This window comes from Simochromis diagramma, unplaced genomic scaffold, assembly GCF_900408965.1.
Source record: "Simochromis diagramma unplaced genomic scaffold, fSimDia1.1 OVJJ01000205.1, whole genome shotgun sequence".
Classification (NCBI taxonomy): Eukaryota; Metazoa; Chordata; class Actinopteri; order Cichliformes; family Cichlidae; genus Simochromis; species Simochromis diagramma.
Window position 1 is genome coordinate 9,027,846 of NW_024386782.1, and position 23,081 is coordinate 9,050,926.

Consider the following 23,081-nt stretch of genomic DNA (forward strand, 5'->3'; position numbering starts at 1 on the left):
ATAGCGAGCATATAATGCTTACTTTGTTTCTCGAAGGGAAAAAAAGACACAAAAAAAGGAAAGCGCTGTTCCTGCATTATCAGTAACTGAAACCTGAGTTTCTACTTTACTTTCTCCTCTGTTTATGTGAAGCATGAATGAACCTTTGTCAGTCAAACACAGAGAAACCTGTTGTATCCCTTCTATGCAGAAACACTCCTGTCGGGTTGGAAAACCCTGAAGCTAATGCTTACATTTTAACGTCTCTACCTGTGGCATGTTTTAGTTGACATGCAAATATGCAGTTAATTTGTTGGTGATCACCAAGCCATATGCTTAAAACACATTATTGGAAAAAAAAAGTTTTTAACTTTGAAGAATTGCTTTACATACACTGTCTCTTTCAATTAACAAACTATGTAGAAATATTATATCAGCTTATGGTCAGATTCAAATAAGGACTATTTTTTCCATTTATGTTTACTATTGTATAAACGTTTTCAAATGTAACCAAAGAATCTGAAACTAAATTGTTTATATATGAAATATATAATAAAATATATTACAAATATGTTTATATAAATAACTTAACAATAACAATGAAATACCAATTAATGCTCATTTTCATTCTATCTGGCAAATAGTATAATGTTTGATATTTTGCAAAACAGTCCTCTGGATAGCAATTCGCATAATTTTGCATATCACATGACATCCAAAAGCTTATAATGTTGTAAAAAGAACAGTTAGGGTGATATGCAAGTAATTTCTGAAACATAGTTCTTAACTTTTTTTTTAACTCAAAGATGTACGATAAATCGTGTCATGTGTGAAATCAGAAAGTAAAACGTGTCAAGCAGATTCTTTTCTGTTTGAGTTTATTGTGATACAAGTTGAAAAACCCCTTAAAATAAAAACATCTTCATTATCCCCGTGGATTAGCACTGCACTGCTATATTCTTACAGCATTTTAGAAAGCAGGTTTAAAAATACAGGTCAGTAGCAAGAACAGCAGCATTAAACTGGCAAGCTCATCCCATCCCATTACACACACACACAGCCACACACACACAAAATCAATCTGGTAATGATCCCACAAAACACATTTCTTCAGCTTTGGCACTTAGATCTCATGGAATTAATACTTATATATATATATATATAAAAATGCATACTTTCAGGAAAAATATAAAAATAGTGCAACAATTCAAATAGAGGATGTGTTATTTGAGCACACTCAGTATTTACCTAGTTTCTGTACAGCTTCTGAACACATTATGAAGTAGGCGAACGATCTAACAGTTAGCACGACAACTTTAGTCATGGCTAAACAAATATACCAATGTACAAATTAAGCACCTTAAAAATCACAACACACTAAAATAATACACCAGTCTGTGCAATAAATCTAATATTGACAGCCTTTAAAGATAAATGAAAAATCTACAGCCTCTCCCTCTGCCAAAAACCGTGTTTGTTTGAAGACTAATTATATATACATTATATGTTAAAAAATTATCGCTAAGCAGAGAACAATCTTGTGTGGGAATTTTCATTGCAAAAAGTCTTTACTATGATTTATAGCGCTCATGTTGTGTTTTTCTTGGAGTTTGGATGTATCTGTTTAGACCTATCTGTTGCGCTTTAATTGAATATCAAGTTCATGCATGTGATTTCTGGCTATTGACTAATTCAGTACCGTAACCACTTAAAAACAGTGCAGCAGTTCCTGCTCCTATAGCAGCTTGGCAGGCTGGATAGACAGGAGGTGCAATGATCTGACAACTGTTGCTGCCCAAGGTAAGGGTGTAGACTTGTTTTTACTTTACTTTCTCTTTTTAAAGGACACAAAGTTTACGTAAAACTGGTTTAGGACTAGTTGTTTTACTGCCCTGAAGCCATATTAGTTTTGTACCTAAAGAAATGTAGCACATATAAGTCTGTTAAGTGCACTCAATGTTTTTTGTTTTTTTTCCCCTCGGCTGGGTTCTAATAACACAAGTCATGTAAGACTGTGTAGAAATGTTTTTTCCTCTCTATAGTCAACACTGTATTGTATTCCCCTGCTGTTGACAGAACTGAATTTTGACATATCATTCAAAACAAATACAAGCTTGGTATAGAAAAAGAGGAGATGTTATTTTAACTAGTTTCAGTTTGAAATTCCAGCCTCTGATGGCTAAGTGCACCTTACAGTCTGTATTACATACTAACTTCTCAGGTCGGTGGATGAGAACCTACAGTATAAGACTTTAGGTCAAGCAGACCAAACTCCAGTTTATAACGCAATTAATAATCTGCATTAATAGAAATACAGCATGTTGATGTACTGTAGTACATTCCAGTCCAGTCAGTATATCATTACATGTCAAAACAGGAGTAATATTTGTAGCGAGGCTACAGAAAATGGTTGCTCTAAGCTCTTGAACTAGACTCCAAATTTCTCTCTGTCACCAAGACCTTTTTCTGCTGCACAACCACTCTCTTGGTCCCATGTGACTTGGGTGTGACTGTCAGCTTAGCTTCCTCATTTGACCCTAGAGAACTGTGCGACCCCACTGAAAAACCCTGAGCTTTCACTGGCACACTTCGGACTTCAAAGCCCTGCTCTGCAGACCTTTGTCCAGTCTGCACAACGCCCTGCGCTAAATGCACACCTTGCTCCCCTCCTGAGGATCCATTCTCCACCACTAATAGTTGTCTAGACCTGGAGATGGTTCCTCGTGAAAGTCCTTGTGCTGCCTGCCCTGTTGCTTCACCCATTCCTCCCTGTCTATCGACAAGTACCACACCCTGGGAACTTTGGAGGCCACTGACTTGCACCAGCCCATGACTTAGCCCAGCTTGGCCTACTGAACCTACTGCCTGCTGCGTGCCTCCTGCCACAAGCATTACTTGGGGCTTGGACTCGACTACATACATGGGTGTAGCAGCATAGTACATAGCAGGTTGCTGTATGAGCAGTGTCTGACTGGGAATCACTATGTTGTCCTGGACGTGTACATTGGGAAGAGTTGCTGAACTCTGTGCTCTCCCAGTGATACGTTCCTCCTGGATAACGGTAGAAGAGCCGGATGATACATTGGAGGTATTTAGGGTGTTAATATTGACGCGATCCCTGTCCCTGATAGTTTCTGTGTGACTACGGACATGTGTGTGTGTGGATGTGGAAGGCCTGAAAGGAGAGACGGGTCTGACTGGAGTGGAAGAAACTGCCACATCTACAGATTCAGTGACCATGGTTGATCCCTGGCAAATCTCAGCCAGGGTTTTGAATTTAGGCCCGAGGTCATTAAGGAATGCAAGATCATCATCATTTTCAAGAAGGCTGCAGCAGCCTACAGAACCTGCCAGCGACTCTTGTCCCTCATAGTTGTAGATCAGCATACTGTCCTTCACCTGAGGTTGCTGTGCAGCATGATCGGATTTCTGCAAAGAAGTGGGGAAGAAAAAGAATATGTTACAGCTTCAGACATAATGTCTTTATCTGACCTGAAAGACTGCAATTTCAACTTAACTTAGGGATCACTTACTCTTGAATAGTAGTCCCATAGAAATTCCTCAGATAGAGCTATGCCATCCCATCCCCCACCTCTGTATTGAGAGAAATTCATATCTTGTCTGGCCATCGTTCCTGTATTCAGGAAGTCCATATTCTGTCCACTGGAGTATTTGTACTGGTTGTACAGGTTCATGTTGTCAGCTGTCATATTGGATGTGTATATAGCACTGCCTTTATAGGGCCCTCTTCCACCTGCTCCTCCTCCTAACTCAGTCAGCCCTCCAAAGTATCCATGTCCCTCAAACATGTTGACATCCTTAGTCACTGCACCACCATCAACCTCCACTGGGACATGCATAAGAGGAACCTCCTGCAAGAGAAGTGTGGGATCCAGTCAGATAAATTTGATTATCAAATGTTCAGAGTTGAAGGTGCCTGCACACATCAAAACTACAGTAATACCTTGTCTTCTCCCTGTCCCTCAGTGTGATATGAGATCAGCTGTTGCTTTGTGTCGTATGGAATAGACTTGAAATCGCCGATAGCCGCTGTACTCCCACACAGGCAGAAGAGCAACAGGAGAGGCACCACTGAAAAACAGGCACATTTTCCACTAGATCAAAATAGGCTCGACTGATTAGGTCAAATTAAGTCCAATAATCAATGAATTACTTTAACCGAATAAACAGATTTAACAGGAAAGGAATGTATTTATGAAAAAACCGGCATCTGTGCGTGACACAACTACTCACATTAGTCAGTCTCTCTAGGCCTGCTACAACATGTACGATTAGGCAACCTTTTAAGTGAAAGTATGGAGAACCCCCCCCCCCATAAACTAGGAAGAGTAAAATCCTCAAACAAGGGCTCTACTCACAAAACAGCAGCAGCAGTCCCAGCAACATCAGCAGAATACCCGCAGCTCCAAAAGTTGCAGTCGACGTAGAGCGCGACACACAGGATTTGGTGTTTTTATTGCAGGTACATACAGTCAAATCTATTATCTGAGCATCAGCACATGACTTTCCCTGCTGGTCTGTGATCTTCAGTGTCACTTTGTGGACGCCAGGCCACACATAGTTTTCTTCTCGCAGAATGACTGTAGTTTCTGAAGAAAGAAATTAGTAAATTAAGAAAAAGAATACTGCACAAAGTGTTTACTTTTTGTCTTTTTGTCTTGCAACGTGTAAGGAAGTGCACATGGATAACACTCAAAATAAATGCTTAAAAAAATAGCAAGAAACATATTTTTTTCTAAAACACAATATACAATTTGTCCATAAATGCCTTTACTCTCAAAGGAAGCTCAGACGGTTGATCTAACAAGCTTTTGCTGGACTTTGCCGTACAGTGATTGTTTACATGGCATTACCATTAAAATGCTCCACTCTCCACTTCCCTGTGGTGCTCTCTTCAACCACAGTAAATTCAAATGGTGATGAATTGGGGAAGTGGTCTTCATCTACAGCAGTGACATAGATCACGCTATCCTGAAGGCACATGGTCTGAGTTTTAGAGGTCAGTCTTGGGCAGTGATCATTGAAGTCCTCCACCTGAATAGCTATGGTCCCCGTAGCAGTTTTTGAGGGCAGATCTGAAAGCCAGCGGAATGTAAGATCAATATTAATCTGTTGGGTATGATATTACTCCTGATTAGACTGATGTTTGCTGCCGTGTTAACAGAACTCACCATTGCTGATGCATAGAATTTCTGCGTAATATGTTCCATTGATCAAGTGCACGGACTCTCGGTCAGGGAGTTTACTCAGCCTGATATCTGCTGTCTTTTCATCGATAATCAACCAGTTGTCAATGTCACGGTGTTTGGCATACCTTGAAGAACACATGTAAATTAATGTAAGAACAAAAAGAAACTTTTCATATTCAGTGTAAGAATCGGTTGACATATGCGCAGGCGACACTTTCAGTTTAACTGTACCTCACGTTGGTGGCAATCTTTTGTGTGTCAGTGTCAATAGCAGCGTAATTAGTTATGACTTTGCTGAGGGAGGTGGATGTGTACTCCTCTGAGACAGTCACCACTTTTACGCTTGGTTGGAAACGAGGTCCCTCCTTCTGATTGACCACATTAATTGTGACTGGGTAGGTTTTGATACCTGTTGCCCCTGTCGCAGACTGACTGCTGCCAAAATTATACGCTGCTTTGTTGGAAACCATGACACGCAAGTTCATCACCTTCAGTTCCTCATAGTCGAGAGCCTGTATATAAAAGGGTAATCCATGAATTTTGACTCTTCTGGTCGAAACACATTTTTCCTTTTACCTCTAATTTACACAGCACTCTTTACCTTCCGAACCATGATAATCCCCTCATTGGTTTTTTCATCCGTAGTGATATCGAAATAACCTCCCTCATTGCCTGAAACGATTTGAAAAGCAGCCAGCCAGTTGTCTGTGTGAATTAGGTCCATATCAGTGGCTTTTATCCTCATAACTTCCACACCGACAGTGTTCTCTTCAATACGCCCTTCATACTGCAAATAAAGTGCACATGAACAACAACTGTTTTTGAAAAAAGCTTACTGTTGACCACTATGAAAACAAAAAACAAGAAAAACTTTACACAAGAATAGATGGGCTGGATGTGGTAAAGGTGGAAGACCTACTGTTTCTTTTTCCAGCGTTGGAATGTTGTCATTTATGTCGACAAGTCGGATCTCGACTTCTCCAGTTGACGTTTGTCCTCCTGGGCGTCCATTTAAATCACAGACTTTAATCATTAACTTATATGTATCTTGTTTCTAAAAACAAAAGTTAGAAATGATTATTTCACAGATGAATATGTTGGAATATGTACATGCAGTGTGGTGAATAAAATTTGACTAATTTCTTACAAATTACGTTTATAATATGAGGTCGTACTATAACGATGAACTTGGGGGCTGTGACAAAATCTACATACTGTTACTGATTTGACTACAGTCTTGTGAGTTGCAAGCTTTTCCATTAAATAATTGTAGAGGCACAAGATGATTTTCACAATACCTAAAAGGTCACAAATGAGCTCACCTCCCGATCCAGTGAGCTACTTTGAACCATGAGCTCTCCAGTGCGAGAGTTCATCCAGAACAACCCAGCTGTGTTAGCCTGCTCAACAATGCTGTATGAGAGCTGGGCATTCTCTGTTCTCTCATCATCGGCATCAGTAGCGATTATTTTCATGATAACAACACCTAGGAAATCGAAGGTAAATGAAAAATAGCAACTCCGGTAAATGAATTCAGTTAAGGACAGGATTGTTTTTGGGATCCATCAAATAAAAAAAGACACAAACAAATCTTAACATACCTGATCGACTAGATTCATTGACATATCCAAATTGCTGTAATTGAATGACTGGCGCGTTGTCATTCTCATCATCAACGGTGATATTAAGGTCAATGTAGTTTTCAGCCTGGGTCCCATTGGTGTATCTTGCCACACCTCTTAACTATAAAGCACAACTGTATTAAAAACTGATTCACTTTGTAGCTCATGGCTCTTTATAAAGAGGATTTGACTCTTACACGATAGAAGGCAATCTCCTCTCGATCCAGAATGGAATAGACTCTCAAACAGCCGGTGCTATGGTCAATACGAAATCTACCAACAGGGTCCTGGTCAGCGCCAGGCCCTGTTATATAGTAGAGCATCTTCGCATACTCGTCCTTATCAGAGCGAATCTGAAATTCAGATACACAAACAGAATGAATCCATCTGGAAGGCCAAAAACTTCAGTTAACAACGTAAGAAAACATTTACTGAACATATTATACCATATATTTAAAAAGTTGTATTTTTAAAATCATAATTATAGTAGAATATATTTCTGATAAATATAAGCATGACAAATATTGCAGGTTGTCATTCAGGCTGCTTTGAGACCATCTGTGCATACATCAGTTAAACTCTGCCGTTACTTAACATTAGTAGGTGAGTTATGAAGATTAATACACTTTAGAACAATAAACAGGGTTGTGTAAAAGAAAAAAGCGCACAAAGCAGTATCTGTCATTTGTCTCTGTGTCTGAACTGACTCATCATGAACATGGCAGTCTGCCAGTGTCTGCCTCTGAAGCAACTCTCACATACCGGTATGCTTGTTCAAGGCAAGTAAGTGAAAAGCAAAGGTGGCTGAAGGACATGCAGCTCTTGAAAATGATTTGATGCACACAGTAAAATACATTAAAACGCATTAAACTGTTGCTTTGCCAGCATAAAAAAAATATTTGTATGACTGTGGAAAATAATATACATATAAATATGTATATTTATATTTGTAAGATGAAAAACATTAATTTTACAATGGAATTCTTCACAAAATAAATACACACTCTAGCAACGCAATCAAGGCCGGTGTAATCATAGTTCTCAATTAGCTTTCGGGGCGGTGCGATCCAGTGTCTCTTCTGCCTGTGCAGCAGTCGTCCATTTCCTTCTGCTCCCACAGGAACAAGCTGCAAATGAACAAAAAACGAGGAAAAGGTACATTATTATACAAATCTATCTATCTATCTATCTATCTATCTATCTATCTATCTATCTATCTATCTAATGTGAAGTCCACCCCACCTGCACATTATTCCCACTGTGTTATGATGTAGCAGAATATCTAATAATGTAATCATTACGTCTGCCTTACAAGTGGACCTGATTAAGACTTTGTTCCCCGAAACTTTCCTCCCACGTCCCGTATGGCGAAATAAACCAAATGAACTGTCCTGTGACCTTCGAATAAAAGTGATAAAAGTGATGAAAACGCTTCTCTTTTTTTCTTTCTCTTTTTTTAACAGGAAGATTAAGGACATATCATCTTCGGCATCTTTAGCGCTCACATACACACCACAAGCCAGAGCCACACCTGTATAGATCCGCTTTTCTCCATTCGACACTAAATGCGTAACAATACATTGCACTTACTGAATGTGTTACTTACAGCTTGAAAGAACGCCAGGAGAATAAAAATGCTGCTTTTCAGTAGTGATCCCATCGCGTCTAGAAATAAAACAAAACGTTGTCAATCCTCGAGTAAGAGTTCGGCTTCAGTTTGACTGCATCTGCAGCCTATTGTTAACTGCGTTTACACTTTGACCGTCCGAGGGGTAGGAAGAAGTTTTACAGCGCTGGGCGGTTCTCCCCCCCCCCCACTCTGGTTACTCATGACTGCTGATAGCAGGCAGAGAAAGGTGGAGTCCTATGTCCATTTTGTTCTGGTCTGTAATATCTCCGAGCAGCGCATTGTTTGTTATGAAAAACAATATGAACTAGACCGAAACAAGAGAGAAAGTCTCCAAAATGGACCGCGTGAATCCAAACTATTCACGTTTGACCATCTAAAACTGCAATTTTACATTTCCACTTCCACACTACATTCTTTTTTATTTTATTTCCTTTTTTGTGCACCTAAAAATGTATCACAGTCCTTTTGGCTAACGTGCTTTCCCACTTATATGAAAAACTTTACCAGTGCCCGTGAAATTCCTAAAGAGTGCACCGCTAGTTTCTGGGTTCCCAGCTGACTAGCTGTTGGCACACTCACAGTTTGGTTGCCAGGCTACACGCAAGGTTTATCCTGAATGGTCAAGGCGTGTTGCGACAGTACAATGGGAATTTAATCTGATTACTTATTTTGCATTAACGAATAAATCAGACATTTTTCTGATAATACTGGAATTACAAAACAAAAATTACAAAAATCTTTCTTTCTTTCTTTCTTTTAATTAAGACTAAAATTTATGTAATACCTTTCTTGGTGAGCATTTAAAAACACAACACAGAGGTGGATGGTTTCGATTGTGTCATGATTTATGACAAAAAACATCATAAAAAGTCTGAGGGTGCTAATACCTGCTAATAAAGGTACTATCTTAGATAATGACCAAATAATTGTTTAATTTAGTAGTCCTTATGAACAAAGGCCAGTTCAACTTTTTAAGCAGACACATGTGACAGTCTTTGAGGAACATTTTTGATTATGACACCTCACAGTCTCCAGCACACACTCCCAAACACGTAGTTGTTAGTAATAATACACTAGTATTAGTGAATCAATCCTCTTAAGCACCTAGTTTCACCTGAATACTTCTCTCCTACACATGATGTGAATGCCTCATTTGGCACTCATCCAAAGGGTGATGAAAGCTGGGTGTGGTAGGTGTTTTAGGTGGATTGAAGAACTTTCTTACCTCGGGGACATGTGTGTCACTGTTGCAAAGTGAGCTGTTCAATTAGTGCTAGCACTCGGTACCTTTAAAACTTTGCTTCTCAAAACATTTGGTCTCAGCCCTGCAGCATTTGGGTGGAATCCTGGCAAACAAACAAGGAGATTTCTTCGTCATCATTTTGCAATTGATGTGTTCAGACTAGATGAGCTAACTGGATGAAGACATGTTTTAATGACAGAAAAGACACTGGGTGAATTTAATCGGAAGTGAGAAAAATGGCTGAAAATATTTCAGAGAAAGTTCACATTTTCGGTTTCTCCAAACTGCACAACTCAGCAAAAGCAAAAAGTTGGTTATTTTAGAATGTAAAAACATCTGTTATGACTAATCTTACCAGGATACTGTTGGGAAAAAGTAGTCAGAAATAGGGAGACCGGCTGAATAACCAAAAGTACAATAGGTTTCTTCCACACAGGCTCGCTTAGACTCTAAATTCTGTAAACACACAGAAGCCTGAGCACAACGATAATTAACGTTTTTTTTATATAATAAAATCACATGGTATTTTGCTGTGTCTGTTTTGCATTTGCTGGTAAAGCGTTAAAGCTGTAAGCACTTTCATTATGTCCACGCCCATGTCTCCCACCATAAGTCTTCCTGACATTTTTCTCACCTTTCCTGTTGCAGGCCCATATATCCTGCCTTCAAAATGCTTTCATAAACAAGGTCAAGCCAGTAGAGTATTTCCGAACTGGACGTATTTTAAATGACGTAGGGCCAGTGTTTCTGCTGCTTTACTTTTATCAACAGTTTATAGAGATAATGAATGTTTCGCTGTGGTTACACAGTCTCCCCCACACCAGGCTTCATTCAGATCAAATTCCTGTGGTGTTCAGAGTGGAGCTCAAGTTTGTTCCTCCTACACAGTAGAGCTGCAGTCAAGAGAGGAGGAGCAAGCAGGGTCAGTCTCTGTGTAGACCTGAGATAAGCCTCCACAAACAAGCAGACAGACCAGTATTTCTTCAAGCGCCTATACTTGTAGCATGCCATAGTGTTATAAGACTATTACTATTGCTTTGTACTGATGCATTCATATGCAAAATGCATAGGGTGATCTGATGTAACTGCACTGTCAACAGTGTCCTGCTTTGTAGAATGTGGATCCAAATGCAAGACTCAGAAGCAGAACTAAACTAAAACACAGCTTTACTGCTGGAGCTTACAGAAAATATGAAACAAAGCTGGCTGGAGCCAAAGACACCAAACTGGGAAATTAAAGGGGAAACACAGAACACTGGTTTAAACAGCATGTGGGGAGGATGAGACCAAGAAAAGAAGTACACTGATAGTCTATGGATGCATATTGAAGTCCAATGATGGTTCCCAGACAGTTAAGCAACTAGAAAAAAATAGAGGGGTATATAAAGAGTATCAAATGAGACCACAAGAACAAATTCACTTTACCCTTACTTAGCAAAGGAGTTGACCATCATTTATTTGACCTTTACATGCTAAATACAAATCTGGTATACTGGCACATTTATATATATCCTTTTTATTTTTTAATTTGGACACCAAACTGTCCACCCCCTGTCATTTCTGACATGTCCCACATTGACAGACACAAATACAGTGTTTGGCTCACATTTACTTTTTTGGAGACCTGGTCACTTTGATAAATGCAACATGCCTCACGTGTATTTGTAGCAAGGGAAAATTACATTTTTAGTTGTGTATTGCAGTAAAAGAGTAATGTTTCAGGGAAAAAACTATATATATATATATCGTAAAAATGTTTGGAACTTTTGGGGGGAGTTGTTTTTCACAGTTGGCAATGAGGAGCACAGTCCAAAGATACTGTGCTTGTTTGAAATTTCACTTGTTGCAACAGATACTGCAGCTGATAAATGACCACATGTTAGAAGCAGGGGCACAGACAAGTGACAAAGCTTCTTCTTTTTTATTCAAAAATGGCAAAATGTTTTATTTCCAGCACCTGCCTAATGTTGGTAAGTGTTTCTAGTTTTCTTTATTCCACTGTTAGGGATGACCATGGGTATTATAACAAAGGTTCAATGCAAAAGCTAAGTAAGTAGGGATTACCTAACATGCAATTAGTTCCATGTACGAAAACTCACTCTGACCTTGCAAGTGAAATTGCAAAGCTGTGTGAAGAAGAATTCAGAGTTTACAGTAAAATCGATGATTTCCAGTATTTTTTTTCATCACTTGTCTACTTTGATTAGTACTGATACTTGTTAAGTCGTGTAACCTGTATTTTTTTAAAGAGCCACGTCTTAGGTAAAATTTAAGGCATTCCAACTATGCTAACTTTAAACCACTATACTGCTACAACTAGTTTTAAGTATGCATGACTGGGGTAGGGAGGATTGTAAAATCATATTAAAAAGTGTTAAAGCTATCCTACGGATAACAAATAACTACATTTTCCCTGTACTACTCATTTTTCAGCTTTTCAAGACAGTCGGTGATAAAAGCATTATCGCTATGAGAGGGAAATGAACTGAATTATAATTGTGATATACTGATAAATATTGCCAATTTGTAGTTGATACACAAGGCTATTTTTAATGTCAATATGTAACAATCCCAGCACAAATATTCTGTGAGCTGTAATTGCAGATACACAAAGGGCTGCAGTCATCCTCAGTCTCGCCTACAATACATTTCTCTTAATGCTTGCTGTCTGTTACTTCTGTCAGTGCTGTTTGCTATAGCAAAAATGTTAATGCCCAGAAGCATTAACAACATTTAAACGCGACAAGCCAGTTTGAAACTCACTTTCACCTTCAGATCCTGTCCTGTGTGGAGTCGTGCTCTCTCCCGAGGTCTCTCTACGTAATTGTACCTGAAACAATTCCACCTGAATACCAAGTAGCAAAAGGTGCTGCTCTGCTTACTTTTTTTTCATTCCGTCTGTGTGAAAAAGTGTTGTAGGCCGACTGTTTTGTCTTTTATGGCTCTTTTTAACTTTCCCTTTCTCGGTTTTCAGTTGAAACCGTCGGCTGTGATGCCAAATCAACGCTGTTAACTGTGAAGGACCCGAGTTTTACAATAAACAGTAATGGAGCAGTGGTAGCTTTAACGTCTGTCTCAGTGGCAGAAAGAGGACGGACATTTTTTGTGTGCGCTCAGGACAATAGTGGACCGGAAAGTAAGATGGAAGTTCACCTTGTCCGCAGTACAATGTTGAAAAAATATGTAAGACAACTGCATATTGTGAGCCGTTTATAGAGCTCAGAAAGCACTATGCATTTTTTCCTAACATATCCTGACTTGTTGGAATGTCACAGCAACGAGGCCAAGGATTCCTGAGTCGGTCTAAAAGACGCTGGGCACCTCCGAACTTCACCGTAGTGGAGAATTATGAAGGACCCTATCCAAAACTAGTCGAAAGGGTAAATTAAATGTATAATTCATATCATTTATAAGCACTGTGCTATTCAAATGTTTATTTTCAGTACACATTGTTCTCTTTTCTCACTTCCCCCCTCAAATTATCTGATTATTTCAGGAGTCACACCTGTTAATTAAATTCAGTGATTATTTCCTTTGATGTTCTTTTTTAAGTTACATTACCAGCATGTCAGATTGGAAACTGTCTACAGTTTTGATCTATTTAATAACGCTACGAGCTGAAAGAGCTCACAGTAGGCTGCTTTATGAAAACTGAATAACAGAATTTTTGTTGTTTTTGTTTTCTTTAATATGTGTGTTTTATTTGGTTTTCCCTGTAGCTGGTGTCAGATACCTCAGCCAAATATAAATTGTTCTACACTGTCGAAGGAGAAGGATTCGATAAGTATCCAACTGGAGTGTTCAGACTGGACAGAGACACAGGGGATCTGTTCTTGCTCAAAGCAGTGGACCGTGAGGCGTCCACTTGTCTTTTTCGTTTATAGTTTGTGGTGCGTTCTTGGGACACGATCACAAAAAAGGAGACAGATGAGAATCTGCCATTGAAAGTGGTTGTAGATGATGTAAATGACAATCCACCGGAGTTTGTAGGTCCTCTACAGTTTACGGTTCCTGAGCACTGTAGTGTAGGTGAGAAAAGCAAAATAGAGTAACAGATAAATCTGTGGTGTTTGGCCTCAGTGTAGTTGCTCTAAATGATCATGGTTTCCAATACAGGGACTGTGGTGGGAAAGGTGAATACAACCGACAAAGACCAAATTGGCACCGACCATGTGAAGATTAGGTATACACTCCTAACTGGATTAGGCATGTTTGTCATTCATCCGGAAACAGGTGTCATTTCAACAACAAACAACACCCTAGACAGAGAGGTGAGCACTGCTTCTGCATCAGTGAAACCTGTGAACTTTATTTAAATGAAAATAGCATTGACATGTTCTCCTTATTATATTTTGCAACATTTCTTTTTAAGTTAACAGACAACCATTTGGTGGTTGTACAAATCCAGGATATGGATGGTGCAGCAAATGGTCTGGTTGCCACATCAACAGCAACAATTGTTCTGAGTGACATCAATGACAACCCGCCAACCTTCATGAAAACATCTGTAAGTGTTTGAAAAAACTGTCAGTATGTAATCTGTCTGAATAAGTGAAATCATATTTGTTGAACAATAATCATTTTAAGGACTTTTTGTACTTAATTTTCACTTTGTTGTCTGATAACATAACATCCTCATTGTTTTAGTATGATGTCGCTGTGCAAGAGAATGAAAGTGAAAAACTTCTACTTCGAATTCCAGTTCAAGATAAAGATTTGATAAACACACCAAACTGGATATCAAAGTTTGTCATTACTCAAGGAAATGAAAATGGAAATTTCAGGATTGTTACTGACCCCCAAACAAATGAAGGGCTTCTGTACGTCTCAAAGGTGAGACTGACTTCTTATTAAATTCGTTATTATCATTATAACAATCTTATATCATTGTACGGTACAATATAAAGCACCTTGAGGCGACTGTTGTTGTGATTTGGCGCTAGGGCTGGGCTATATCATACCCTTCACGGTAATACCGGTATAATTTTGGGCAACGATAGAAAAATGAAATATCGCGATAGAATATGGGTAAAACGCGCATGCGCAGTGCCTTTGTTTTCATACGCACACGTCGGAAAAAGCATGGCGGCGAAAGCAAATCGTTGAATGAAACGGATGAACCAGAATTGGTTTGTAAAAATGCTGCAACTTCAGTGGTGTGGAACTGGTTTAGCTTTCGTCCGTCCGAGACACAACAAAGCACTATTTTTGGTAGCGCATGCTAGCGGGCCGTCGTTATTACCGTGTTTTTTGGAAAATACGGGACACTTAAAATCAATCCTTTGATTTTTCTGAAAATCGACAGTGCCCCTTATAATCCAGTGGGCCTTATGTATGAATTCTGGTTGTGTTTATTGACCTCAAAACGATTTTATGCAGTACACGGCGCTCGAAAATCTGTCAAATGCTTTAGTACGGGGCAGCACGGTGGCAAGGTGGTTAGCACTGTTGCTGCACAGCAAGAAAGTCCTGAGTTCAATTCCACCATCAGGCCGGGGTCTTTCTGTGTGGAGTTTGCATGTTCTCCCCATGTTTGCGTGGGTTCTCTCCGGGTACTCCGGCTTCCTCCCACCGTCCAAAGACATGCAACTTGTGGGGATAGGTTGATTGGATAATCCAAATTGCCACTAGGTGTGAATGTGAGTGCGAATGGTTGTCTGTCCCTGTGACAGACTGGCGACCTGTCCAGGGTGTACCCCGCCTCTCGCCCTATGACAGCTGGGATAGGCTCCAGCGCTCCCCGCGACCCTGAAAAGGATAAGCGGAAGCAAATGGATGGATGGATGGGATGTTTTAGTACGACTTTGCTTAGCTACGAACCAAGACTGCTTGATGGATTGTCGAAGCATTACGGCTATTGTAGTCAGGAGCCTGGCGGAGTGATACGTACTGTGCTTCAACATAATATTACGGTATTGTGTGTGTATAACCTCTTTTTAAGTTTTGTGGATATTATACATGGTTATGCTGAGGATATGTCAGCAAATTTCCACTGGAAATGCCTTTTGGTTTAACTGTCAGCAAGGAATTTGCATTTGCACTGTTAAATTTTTATATAACTTTAATTCACATAAAACACCTGCTTGTTTAAGTGAAAATACATTGATGGGTTTTTTTTGCACTAATAAAGTTGTGGAGTTGTAAAGTATTTTGTCTAGTGTCAGTTATATCGTCAGTTATATTGTTATTGCAAATTTTCAAATGTATATCGTGATAAATATTTTTGGTCATATCGCCCTGCTCTATTTGGCGCTACATAAATAAAATTGAATTTAATTGAATTGAATTGTAGTAATGTTGGTAGTAGCATTTTACATGGATCACATTTAACGGAAAGTCCGTCTTTATAAAACTAATTTATATTCATGAACTTTTAAATGTCTTTCTTTTTTTCAGCCATTAGATTATGAGAAGACCAACAATGTGCTGCTTCAGATCACAGCACAAAATCAAGCACCGCTGAATGGCAGCAGTGCCAGTTGGCAATCCATCCCTGTGAATGTCAGTGTCACCAATGAAGGCCCAGAATTCTCTGCTCCTTCGATCCGCTTCATTGTCAAAGAGAACACACCAAATGGCACAGTGATATGAACTTATATAGCTACGGATCCTGAGACGAAGAGCAGCAAATCCCTTAACCCTTTAAAGCCGGTTGGAGTGGGCATACTCCGTTTTGCTAACTATTTTTAAATCCCGGTAGCACTGCAACCACGTAAGCTAGCGCAATAATTTATTTTGCATATGAAACCGGAGGAGTTGTACTTACATCTTATGCCATCAGCTTGTCCTAGGTCACAGTTTCCTTCCACATATAGCTTTGCAAAAACTGCATAAAAAGCACTTGCAGCAACAAAAACATAATATTCAAGAAACATGCTTTGCCGAGCCGATCAGCTGTTCGTAACACTTCCTACGTCCATCAGCGCAAACTATCGCATGTCCGCCATGACCTGCCTGAAACCAAAAGTGACGTCATTTTGCGGAAATGTAGTTTTTTACTCATCAAGGCCTTATGAGCCTATACTGGTGTTTTTAAGTTATGTTTGACTTTATGACTTTCTGTGTCGTTTCTGGGATGCTGAGGACTCATATTGCACTGCTGGAAACAGTTTATTTTGATGCATATGCTGTTGTTTTTTTTTTGCAAATTTGCATTATAATATTCATTTTCGTTTTTCCTGCAATATATAAAAATTGGTGTATTTCAAAAATAAAACTATGAAGACACTTAAAATAAATTTCCTGTGGTGGGAAACTATTTTGTGCAACTTTTTTGTATTTAAAGTTTTGAGGGATAAGCCTCTTAAATTTTTGCAATTTATGTAATTACTATGCACTTAATGCAGACATATTATTAAAATGTGGGCTATAATGGTTGTATTGATGTATATCAACTTGAAATGCTCCCCAAAATGGCTCTACAACATGTAAAAAGATAATATAAGCTCTGACGGACTTGGTTCTATGGTAGGTCTTAAAGAGTTAAATTGGAACCCTCTCTGACAAAGTAAAGCATGCTAAAAACCTCAAAAATCTACACATTGTTTCACCACCTAAAGAAGCAGCAAGTCTTACAATGACATTTATATGGCTTTGGGACTCCAGAGAACCACGGTGAGAGCCGTTATTCACAATTGGAGAAATCCTGGAATAGTGGTGAATCCTCCCAGGAATTGCTGGCCGACCAAAATTACTCCAAGAGTCCATCGACTACTCATCCAGGAGGTCCCAAAAGAACCCAGAACAACATTAAAGAACCGAAGGCCTCACTTGCCTCAGTTAAGGTCAGAGTTCATGAGTCAACAATAAGAAAGAGACTGAGTAAAAATGGCATCCATGAGAAAGTTCCAAGGTAAACTCAGTGCTGACCAAAAAGATCACAAAGGCTCATCTCATATTTTCCAAAAACATCTTCTGGAAAGACATTGGGGAAAATATTCCATGGACTGACGAGACAAAAGTATCTTTTGGAAGGTTTAAGTTCTTTTACATCTAGCATCAAACACACAATTAAGAAAAACCAGAAAAACCATGATACCAGCAGTCAAATATGGTGAGACCATGCTGTGATGGTCTGGGGCTCCTTTGCTGCTTCAGGACCCGGATGCCTTCTCGTAATTGATGGAACCATGAATTCTGCTTTGTACTAGAAAATCCTGAAGGAGAATGTCCATTTGTCACTTTGTTGCATAAAGTTCAAGTGCATTTGTATTATGTAGCACGACAATGATCTGAAACGCATCAACAAGTCCATCTCTGACTGGAGTGACCTAGTCAAAGTCTTAACTTTCTCAACTGAAATTGGCCATTCATGCCTGAAAACCCTCGAATGTGGTTGAATCAAAACAATTTTGCAAAGAACAGTGGGACAAAATTTCTCCGCAGTGATGTGAAAGACTCAATCCCAGTTATTCCAGTTGCTTGACTGCATGCAGTTCTTGGTGCTAAGATAATTGCCCCAACCAATTATTTTGTTTAGGAGCAATTACCTTTTCACACAGGATAACATATTTCACTTAATAAATGAAAAACAACATACAAGACAAAACAAAAAAAAATACAGCATATTGTATTTACTCAGATTATCTTTGTCGAACATTAAATCTACATTGATGATCTGAAACATGGAATTGTGACAAGTGTGCAAAAAATATGGAATCAAGAAGGAGGCACTGTAGGTGACACTTCGTAATTGCAATTGTTCCTGTGTGCCAACATGTACACATTTTCTACATTAGGCTACTGTTGTATTGCAGGCTCCATGACAACAACAGGAACTGTCGTCCTTCTGGTGGAGAATCATATGAGTCCAGTCAGCATTTTATTAAAAACAAAGACTGTGCAAAACGAAGAGGTTTGGAGGGTTCCAGGTAATATGTTTTGAGAAACTGCCCGTTAAATTCTTAAAGTGTAAAAGTGGTGAGCTTGGAGAACCAAACATCCACAAAGGCATTAACACTGTGACAATAAAGATCGAGAACACAAATAAAAATCCAGCAGTCGATATTCTGCAAAATGGATTCTGGGTAAAAATATCTCTAATATTGACAGTTACCCAGATTTCAATTTTTTATTGCTATTATCAATACAAGTCTTAACTCAGGTTTACAACTGCCATACAGCAATTTTCATTTACTTTTTATTTTTTACAGGGACGTGCTGATCTGCTGCCCTAAGAGATTGTGTAGACTTTGTTTGTTTTGTCATTTTTCCAGTTTCACTTTGATAAGGAGTCAGTCATAGGATTGCACAGTAGGTTTAACTGGTTCATTGCTGTTTTGTTTATTTTAGCTGGTTACTGCCCTGAAGCCACACTAGTTTGTGTATAAAGTAAATGGAGTGTATTTAGGACTGTGATTATATATCTCAGTATTGTTTACCATCTTAAAATTTACAACAGTTAAACCATGGCAACAACTTAACAATAGTAGGTGAGATGTAGATTCACCTTAGAACAATAAACACACACTCACACAGACACACGGACCAAATTTACACAGAAATACTAATAGCAGGTGATCTAGGAGGAGGACAGGGTGAAAGTGCTTCTAGCCTTGTATGACCCTTCGGTTCAGTGGACTCAAACATGTGAGGGCTGGGTGGGTCGGTGAGAGTTTGAAGCCACTTAAAATATTTTATATGTTCTTCACACAAAATGGGCCAAAGGCAAGGAATCTCAGGTTGAAATAATAATCTTCTTTTTTGACTGTACCCTTAAGGGTCGCCACTATGGATCATCTGCCTCCATCTCACATTATCCCTGTTATCCTCCTCTCACACACAAGCCCTCTGTCACGATCTGAGGAGACAGACCGTGCGGCGGTGTGTGTGGTGGACCCAGGTGCGAACACAAGAGAGTTGACCGGAGTAAACTTAAACTGAAAGCGAGCCTTTATTATGGCTGATGACAGGTTTCAAACAAAGCAGAAATACCGTGACTAAACTGAACTTAAACGAACCTGGAAGCAGATATTGATACGCTATGAAGACTCAGAAAACCATGACGATGACTGTAAAGACTGGCTGTGAGCCCATGGAGGGTGGGAACACAGACGACGCGACACAGACTGCATGAAACACAGAGACTAAATACACATGAGGGATGATCAGGGGAAGTGGCCACACATGGGAGCACAGCTGACACACATGAACCTAAATACAGGACAGGAGAAGTGAAACTAAATACACTGACATTGAATACAGACTTTCAAACTAAAACAGGAAACATGGAGATTAGACATGACATGAACTAAACATAACCACGCAGACATGACGCATGACAGGTAGACGCACGAACCAGGGAGACTGAGTACAGGGAGATGACATAAACAACTAAGAAACAAAAGGCTAAACAGCACCCTAGAAATTAACTAAGCTAAAGCATAAATGAATACAAAAGATACATAAAACACTGGGTCACACGACCCAGGACCATGACACCCTCTGCATGTCCTCCTTCACTACACTATATGCATGAATCTGTGGTCTTCTTCTTTTCATTTTCACACATTTTTGTGCTATTCAGGGTTCTCTCTGGCATCGTGGATTATGGCCATGGCGTTCCTTCATTGCTCTCTCTAACCTTGCTTGATTTCGATTTAGACTACCTATCCCATGAAGTAAGATTCACAACCATAATGGTGAGAAAGAAATGCCAGAAAAAAAAGGAAAGTTCCAAGAATTTGGCTTGAGCCACCTGTGTATATCATATTATCACCATTTATATCTAGTCATGACCACCTTGTTATGTCGATCCTGATGTTTTGTGCCATATATGCATATTTTTTGCAACAAGCTATACAATAGGTTGTGATATATGGTATCACAAGTAGCAAACATAGCTTATGCTGGTATTATTTGCAATGAGAAATATTATAACTGACTTTTTTTTTTTAAATGTCTTAGTTAGTGAATAGATCGGAAATTCTTGGTGGAGTCTAAGTGAAATCTTGGTGGTGATACAAGTGCTGGTTGGCCACAACTCTGAATGCTGATAGATCTGTAGCAGCAGACTGAAAAACCATTGGCTGTTACCAAGAATTCCCAATGACTTTTGGATGGTAGGGAGCACCACGGAGGCAATATATCACATAATATGGGGGAATTATGCAATTGCTGTTTTGTTTTAATTTTTATAAGCAATCAATCATTCATTCCATGGCTTTCTTAGTATTTAAAAACACAGAGAGTGGTTTTGATGGTGTCACATGATTTATGACAGATCATTTATAACATCATGAAAAGCAGGAGACAGAAAAAAACGAGGCTCTCAAATTATGCGGTGCCAAACTAAAACTGAGTTTTGAAATGCAGCAGAAGTAAGCTGACAACACTGAAACTCTGAGAAAAACAACAACACTGAAACTTCTTTGGCCGATTTGAGTGCAGTACACATTCAGGAATACATAAAGAAGGATATTTGCTTATGCACTGATCAAATAACTGGTTGATGTATTAGTCCTTATGAACACAGACTAATTCAACATGTCTATGTAGACACGCATGACTGCTCTAGAGGAAAATCTTTGAGGAAATCATTTCACGTTTCAGAATGACCAGTCTAGATTACAGAGTACACGCTACAAATCACAAAGGTATTAGTAATAATGACTTTGGCATCAGTGAATTAATCCTCAGATGGTTTCAGTAGAATACTACTCTCGTACACGTGATGACGCGAGTACTTTATTTGATACTCATGCAAAGGGTGGAGAAAGCTGGGTGTTGTAGCTGCTTTGGGTGGATCCAGAAACTTTGTAACGTCAAGCACGTGTGTCACAGTCATAAACCGAGCCGCTGAGTTAACCCTTGTGTACTGTTCATATTTCATGTCCTCGCAGTATGTTCAGGATCAAACTTGACTCAAGTCAATAATTTGCTGATAATAAGTTTTTATATCAAATTTTGAACTATAGAACTATTTAGAATATATAGCAAGCCTATCTGACATTAATAAACACAAGATTAATCTTTAATTAAAGCAGGGTTGCATGGCAAGAGTATTTTTTTGGGATTAAATGTTAACAAATGAAATAAAAATATTCAATTTCATTGAAGAATCCTCATAACTGGCATCTAATTATCAGTATTAATGCAACATTAATAAGCACTTAGAACACAAAACCTGCGTGTGTGCTTTCAAAGCAGTGGCAGGAAACCTTGCATGTGTGGGACTTGAACATGTGTTGTCCACACCCAGTGAAGTGGCAGCTCAGATACCTTTATACTCCCTTTGTAAGAGTTTCACTTCCTTTAAAACACTGCATCTCACAACATCCTTTCTTAGCTCCCCAGCATTTACGTGCAGTCTTGGCAAAACACACCATTTCGTAACAGATGAGTTCAAACTAACAGAAAGCTACATTTTGGGAGTAAAATGCATGAGGTCATATGGCAATGACACCAAGACATCTTAGGAATTTCATTTGAAGCTAAAAAAAAAAAAAAAAAAGTCTTCCAGAGAAAGGTTACATTTATGCTTTCTCGTCACTGCACAACTCTGCAAAAGCAAAAGTACAATCTAAAAACATCAGTTATGAGTAATCTTATCAGGATACTGTGGGGGATATTTCATCAGTAATGATTAAACCAGCTGAATAACTGGAAATATGATCTGTTTGTTACACATAGGCTTGTTTAGACTTTTAATTCTGGGAACACACAGAAGCCTGAGTACGATAGCAGTTAGCTTTTACTTTTTTATCTCGGGAATAACATCGCATGGGGTTTTACTGTGTCTGTTTTGCATTTGCTGGTAAAGCGTTAAAGCCTTAAAGTCTTCATTATGTCCACGCCCATGACTCCCACTGTCTTCCTGACATTTTTCTCACCTTTCCTGTTGCAGACCCATATACCCTGCTTTCAAAAAGCTCCTTTAATAACAATCTAACTATTAAAGTATATCCAGATGGACATACTTTAAACAACGTAGGTCCATCGTTTTTGTCTCTTCACTTTTATCAGCAGTTTATAAAGATTGTGAGCGTTTTGCTGTGGGAACCACAGCCTCTCCCACACCAGGGTTCATTCGGCTCAAATTCCTGTGGTGTGCAGAGAGGAGCTCAAGTGTGCTCCTCCTACAGAGTAGAGCTAAAGAAGAGAGGAGGACGTAGGGGTCAATTTTCTATGTAGACCTGGGACAAGTCTTGACAAAAGGCAGACAGACCAGTATTTCTGCAAATAAGTGTACCTGCAGCATGCGCTAGTGTTATACGACTATTGTTTTTGCGTTATATGCATGGATTTATACAAATAGTGCTTAAAGCTTTAATTACATGTATTTTAGCTCTTATGCTCCTGCTAAAATTCTTTAATTGGAAATAAAAGAGCGGTTTAATGTCTTCCAGTAAAAGAGTAATGTTTCCCCCTGCTGGCGGGAAAAACGCGAATATCAGCAG

At 39.1% G+C, this 23,081-nt stretch overlaps 2 protein-coding genes across 2 annotated transcripts; one reads left to right on the plus strand and one right to left on the minus strand.

Moving 5' to 3' along the window:
• Window positions 1–840: 840 nt before the first annotated feature.
• On the minus strand, window positions 841–14,761 carry LOC120727237 (desmoglein-2-like). The gene is made up of 15 exons (XM_040021456.1): window positions 14,749–14,761; window positions 8,418–8,545; window positions 7,816–7,938; window positions 7,009–7,164; window positions 6,791–6,932; window positions 6,512–6,675; window positions 6,109–6,243; window positions 5,791–5,976; window positions 5,421–5,701; window positions 5,172–5,314; window positions 4,854–5,075; window positions 4,359–4,589; window positions 3,944–4,071; window positions 3,513–3,851; window positions 841–3,408 (listed from the first exon to the last, which is right to left on the minus strand). The coding sequence occupies exons 2-15, from the start codon at window positions 8,469–8,471 to the stop codon at window positions 2,395–2,397; spliced, it is 3,318 nt and encodes a 1,105-aa protein (XP_039877390.1). The 5' UTR covers window positions 8,472–8,545; window positions 14,749–14,761; the 3' UTR covers window positions 841–2,394.
• LOC120722785 (desmocollin-2-like) lies at window positions 8,641–16,374 on the plus strand. Its single transcript, XM_040013928.1, is given in 10 exon segments — window positions 8,641–8,694; window positions 11,574–11,654; window positions 12,460–12,550; window positions 12,659–12,867; window positions 12,960–13,064; window positions 13,404–13,713; window positions 13,801–13,955; window positions 14,057–14,191; window positions 14,332–14,517; window positions 16,081–16,374. Coding segments are annotated over 10 exon segments (1,521 nt in total). The 3' UTR covers window positions 16,276–16,374.
• The last annotated feature ends 6,707 nt before the right edge of the window (window positions 16,375–23,081 follow it).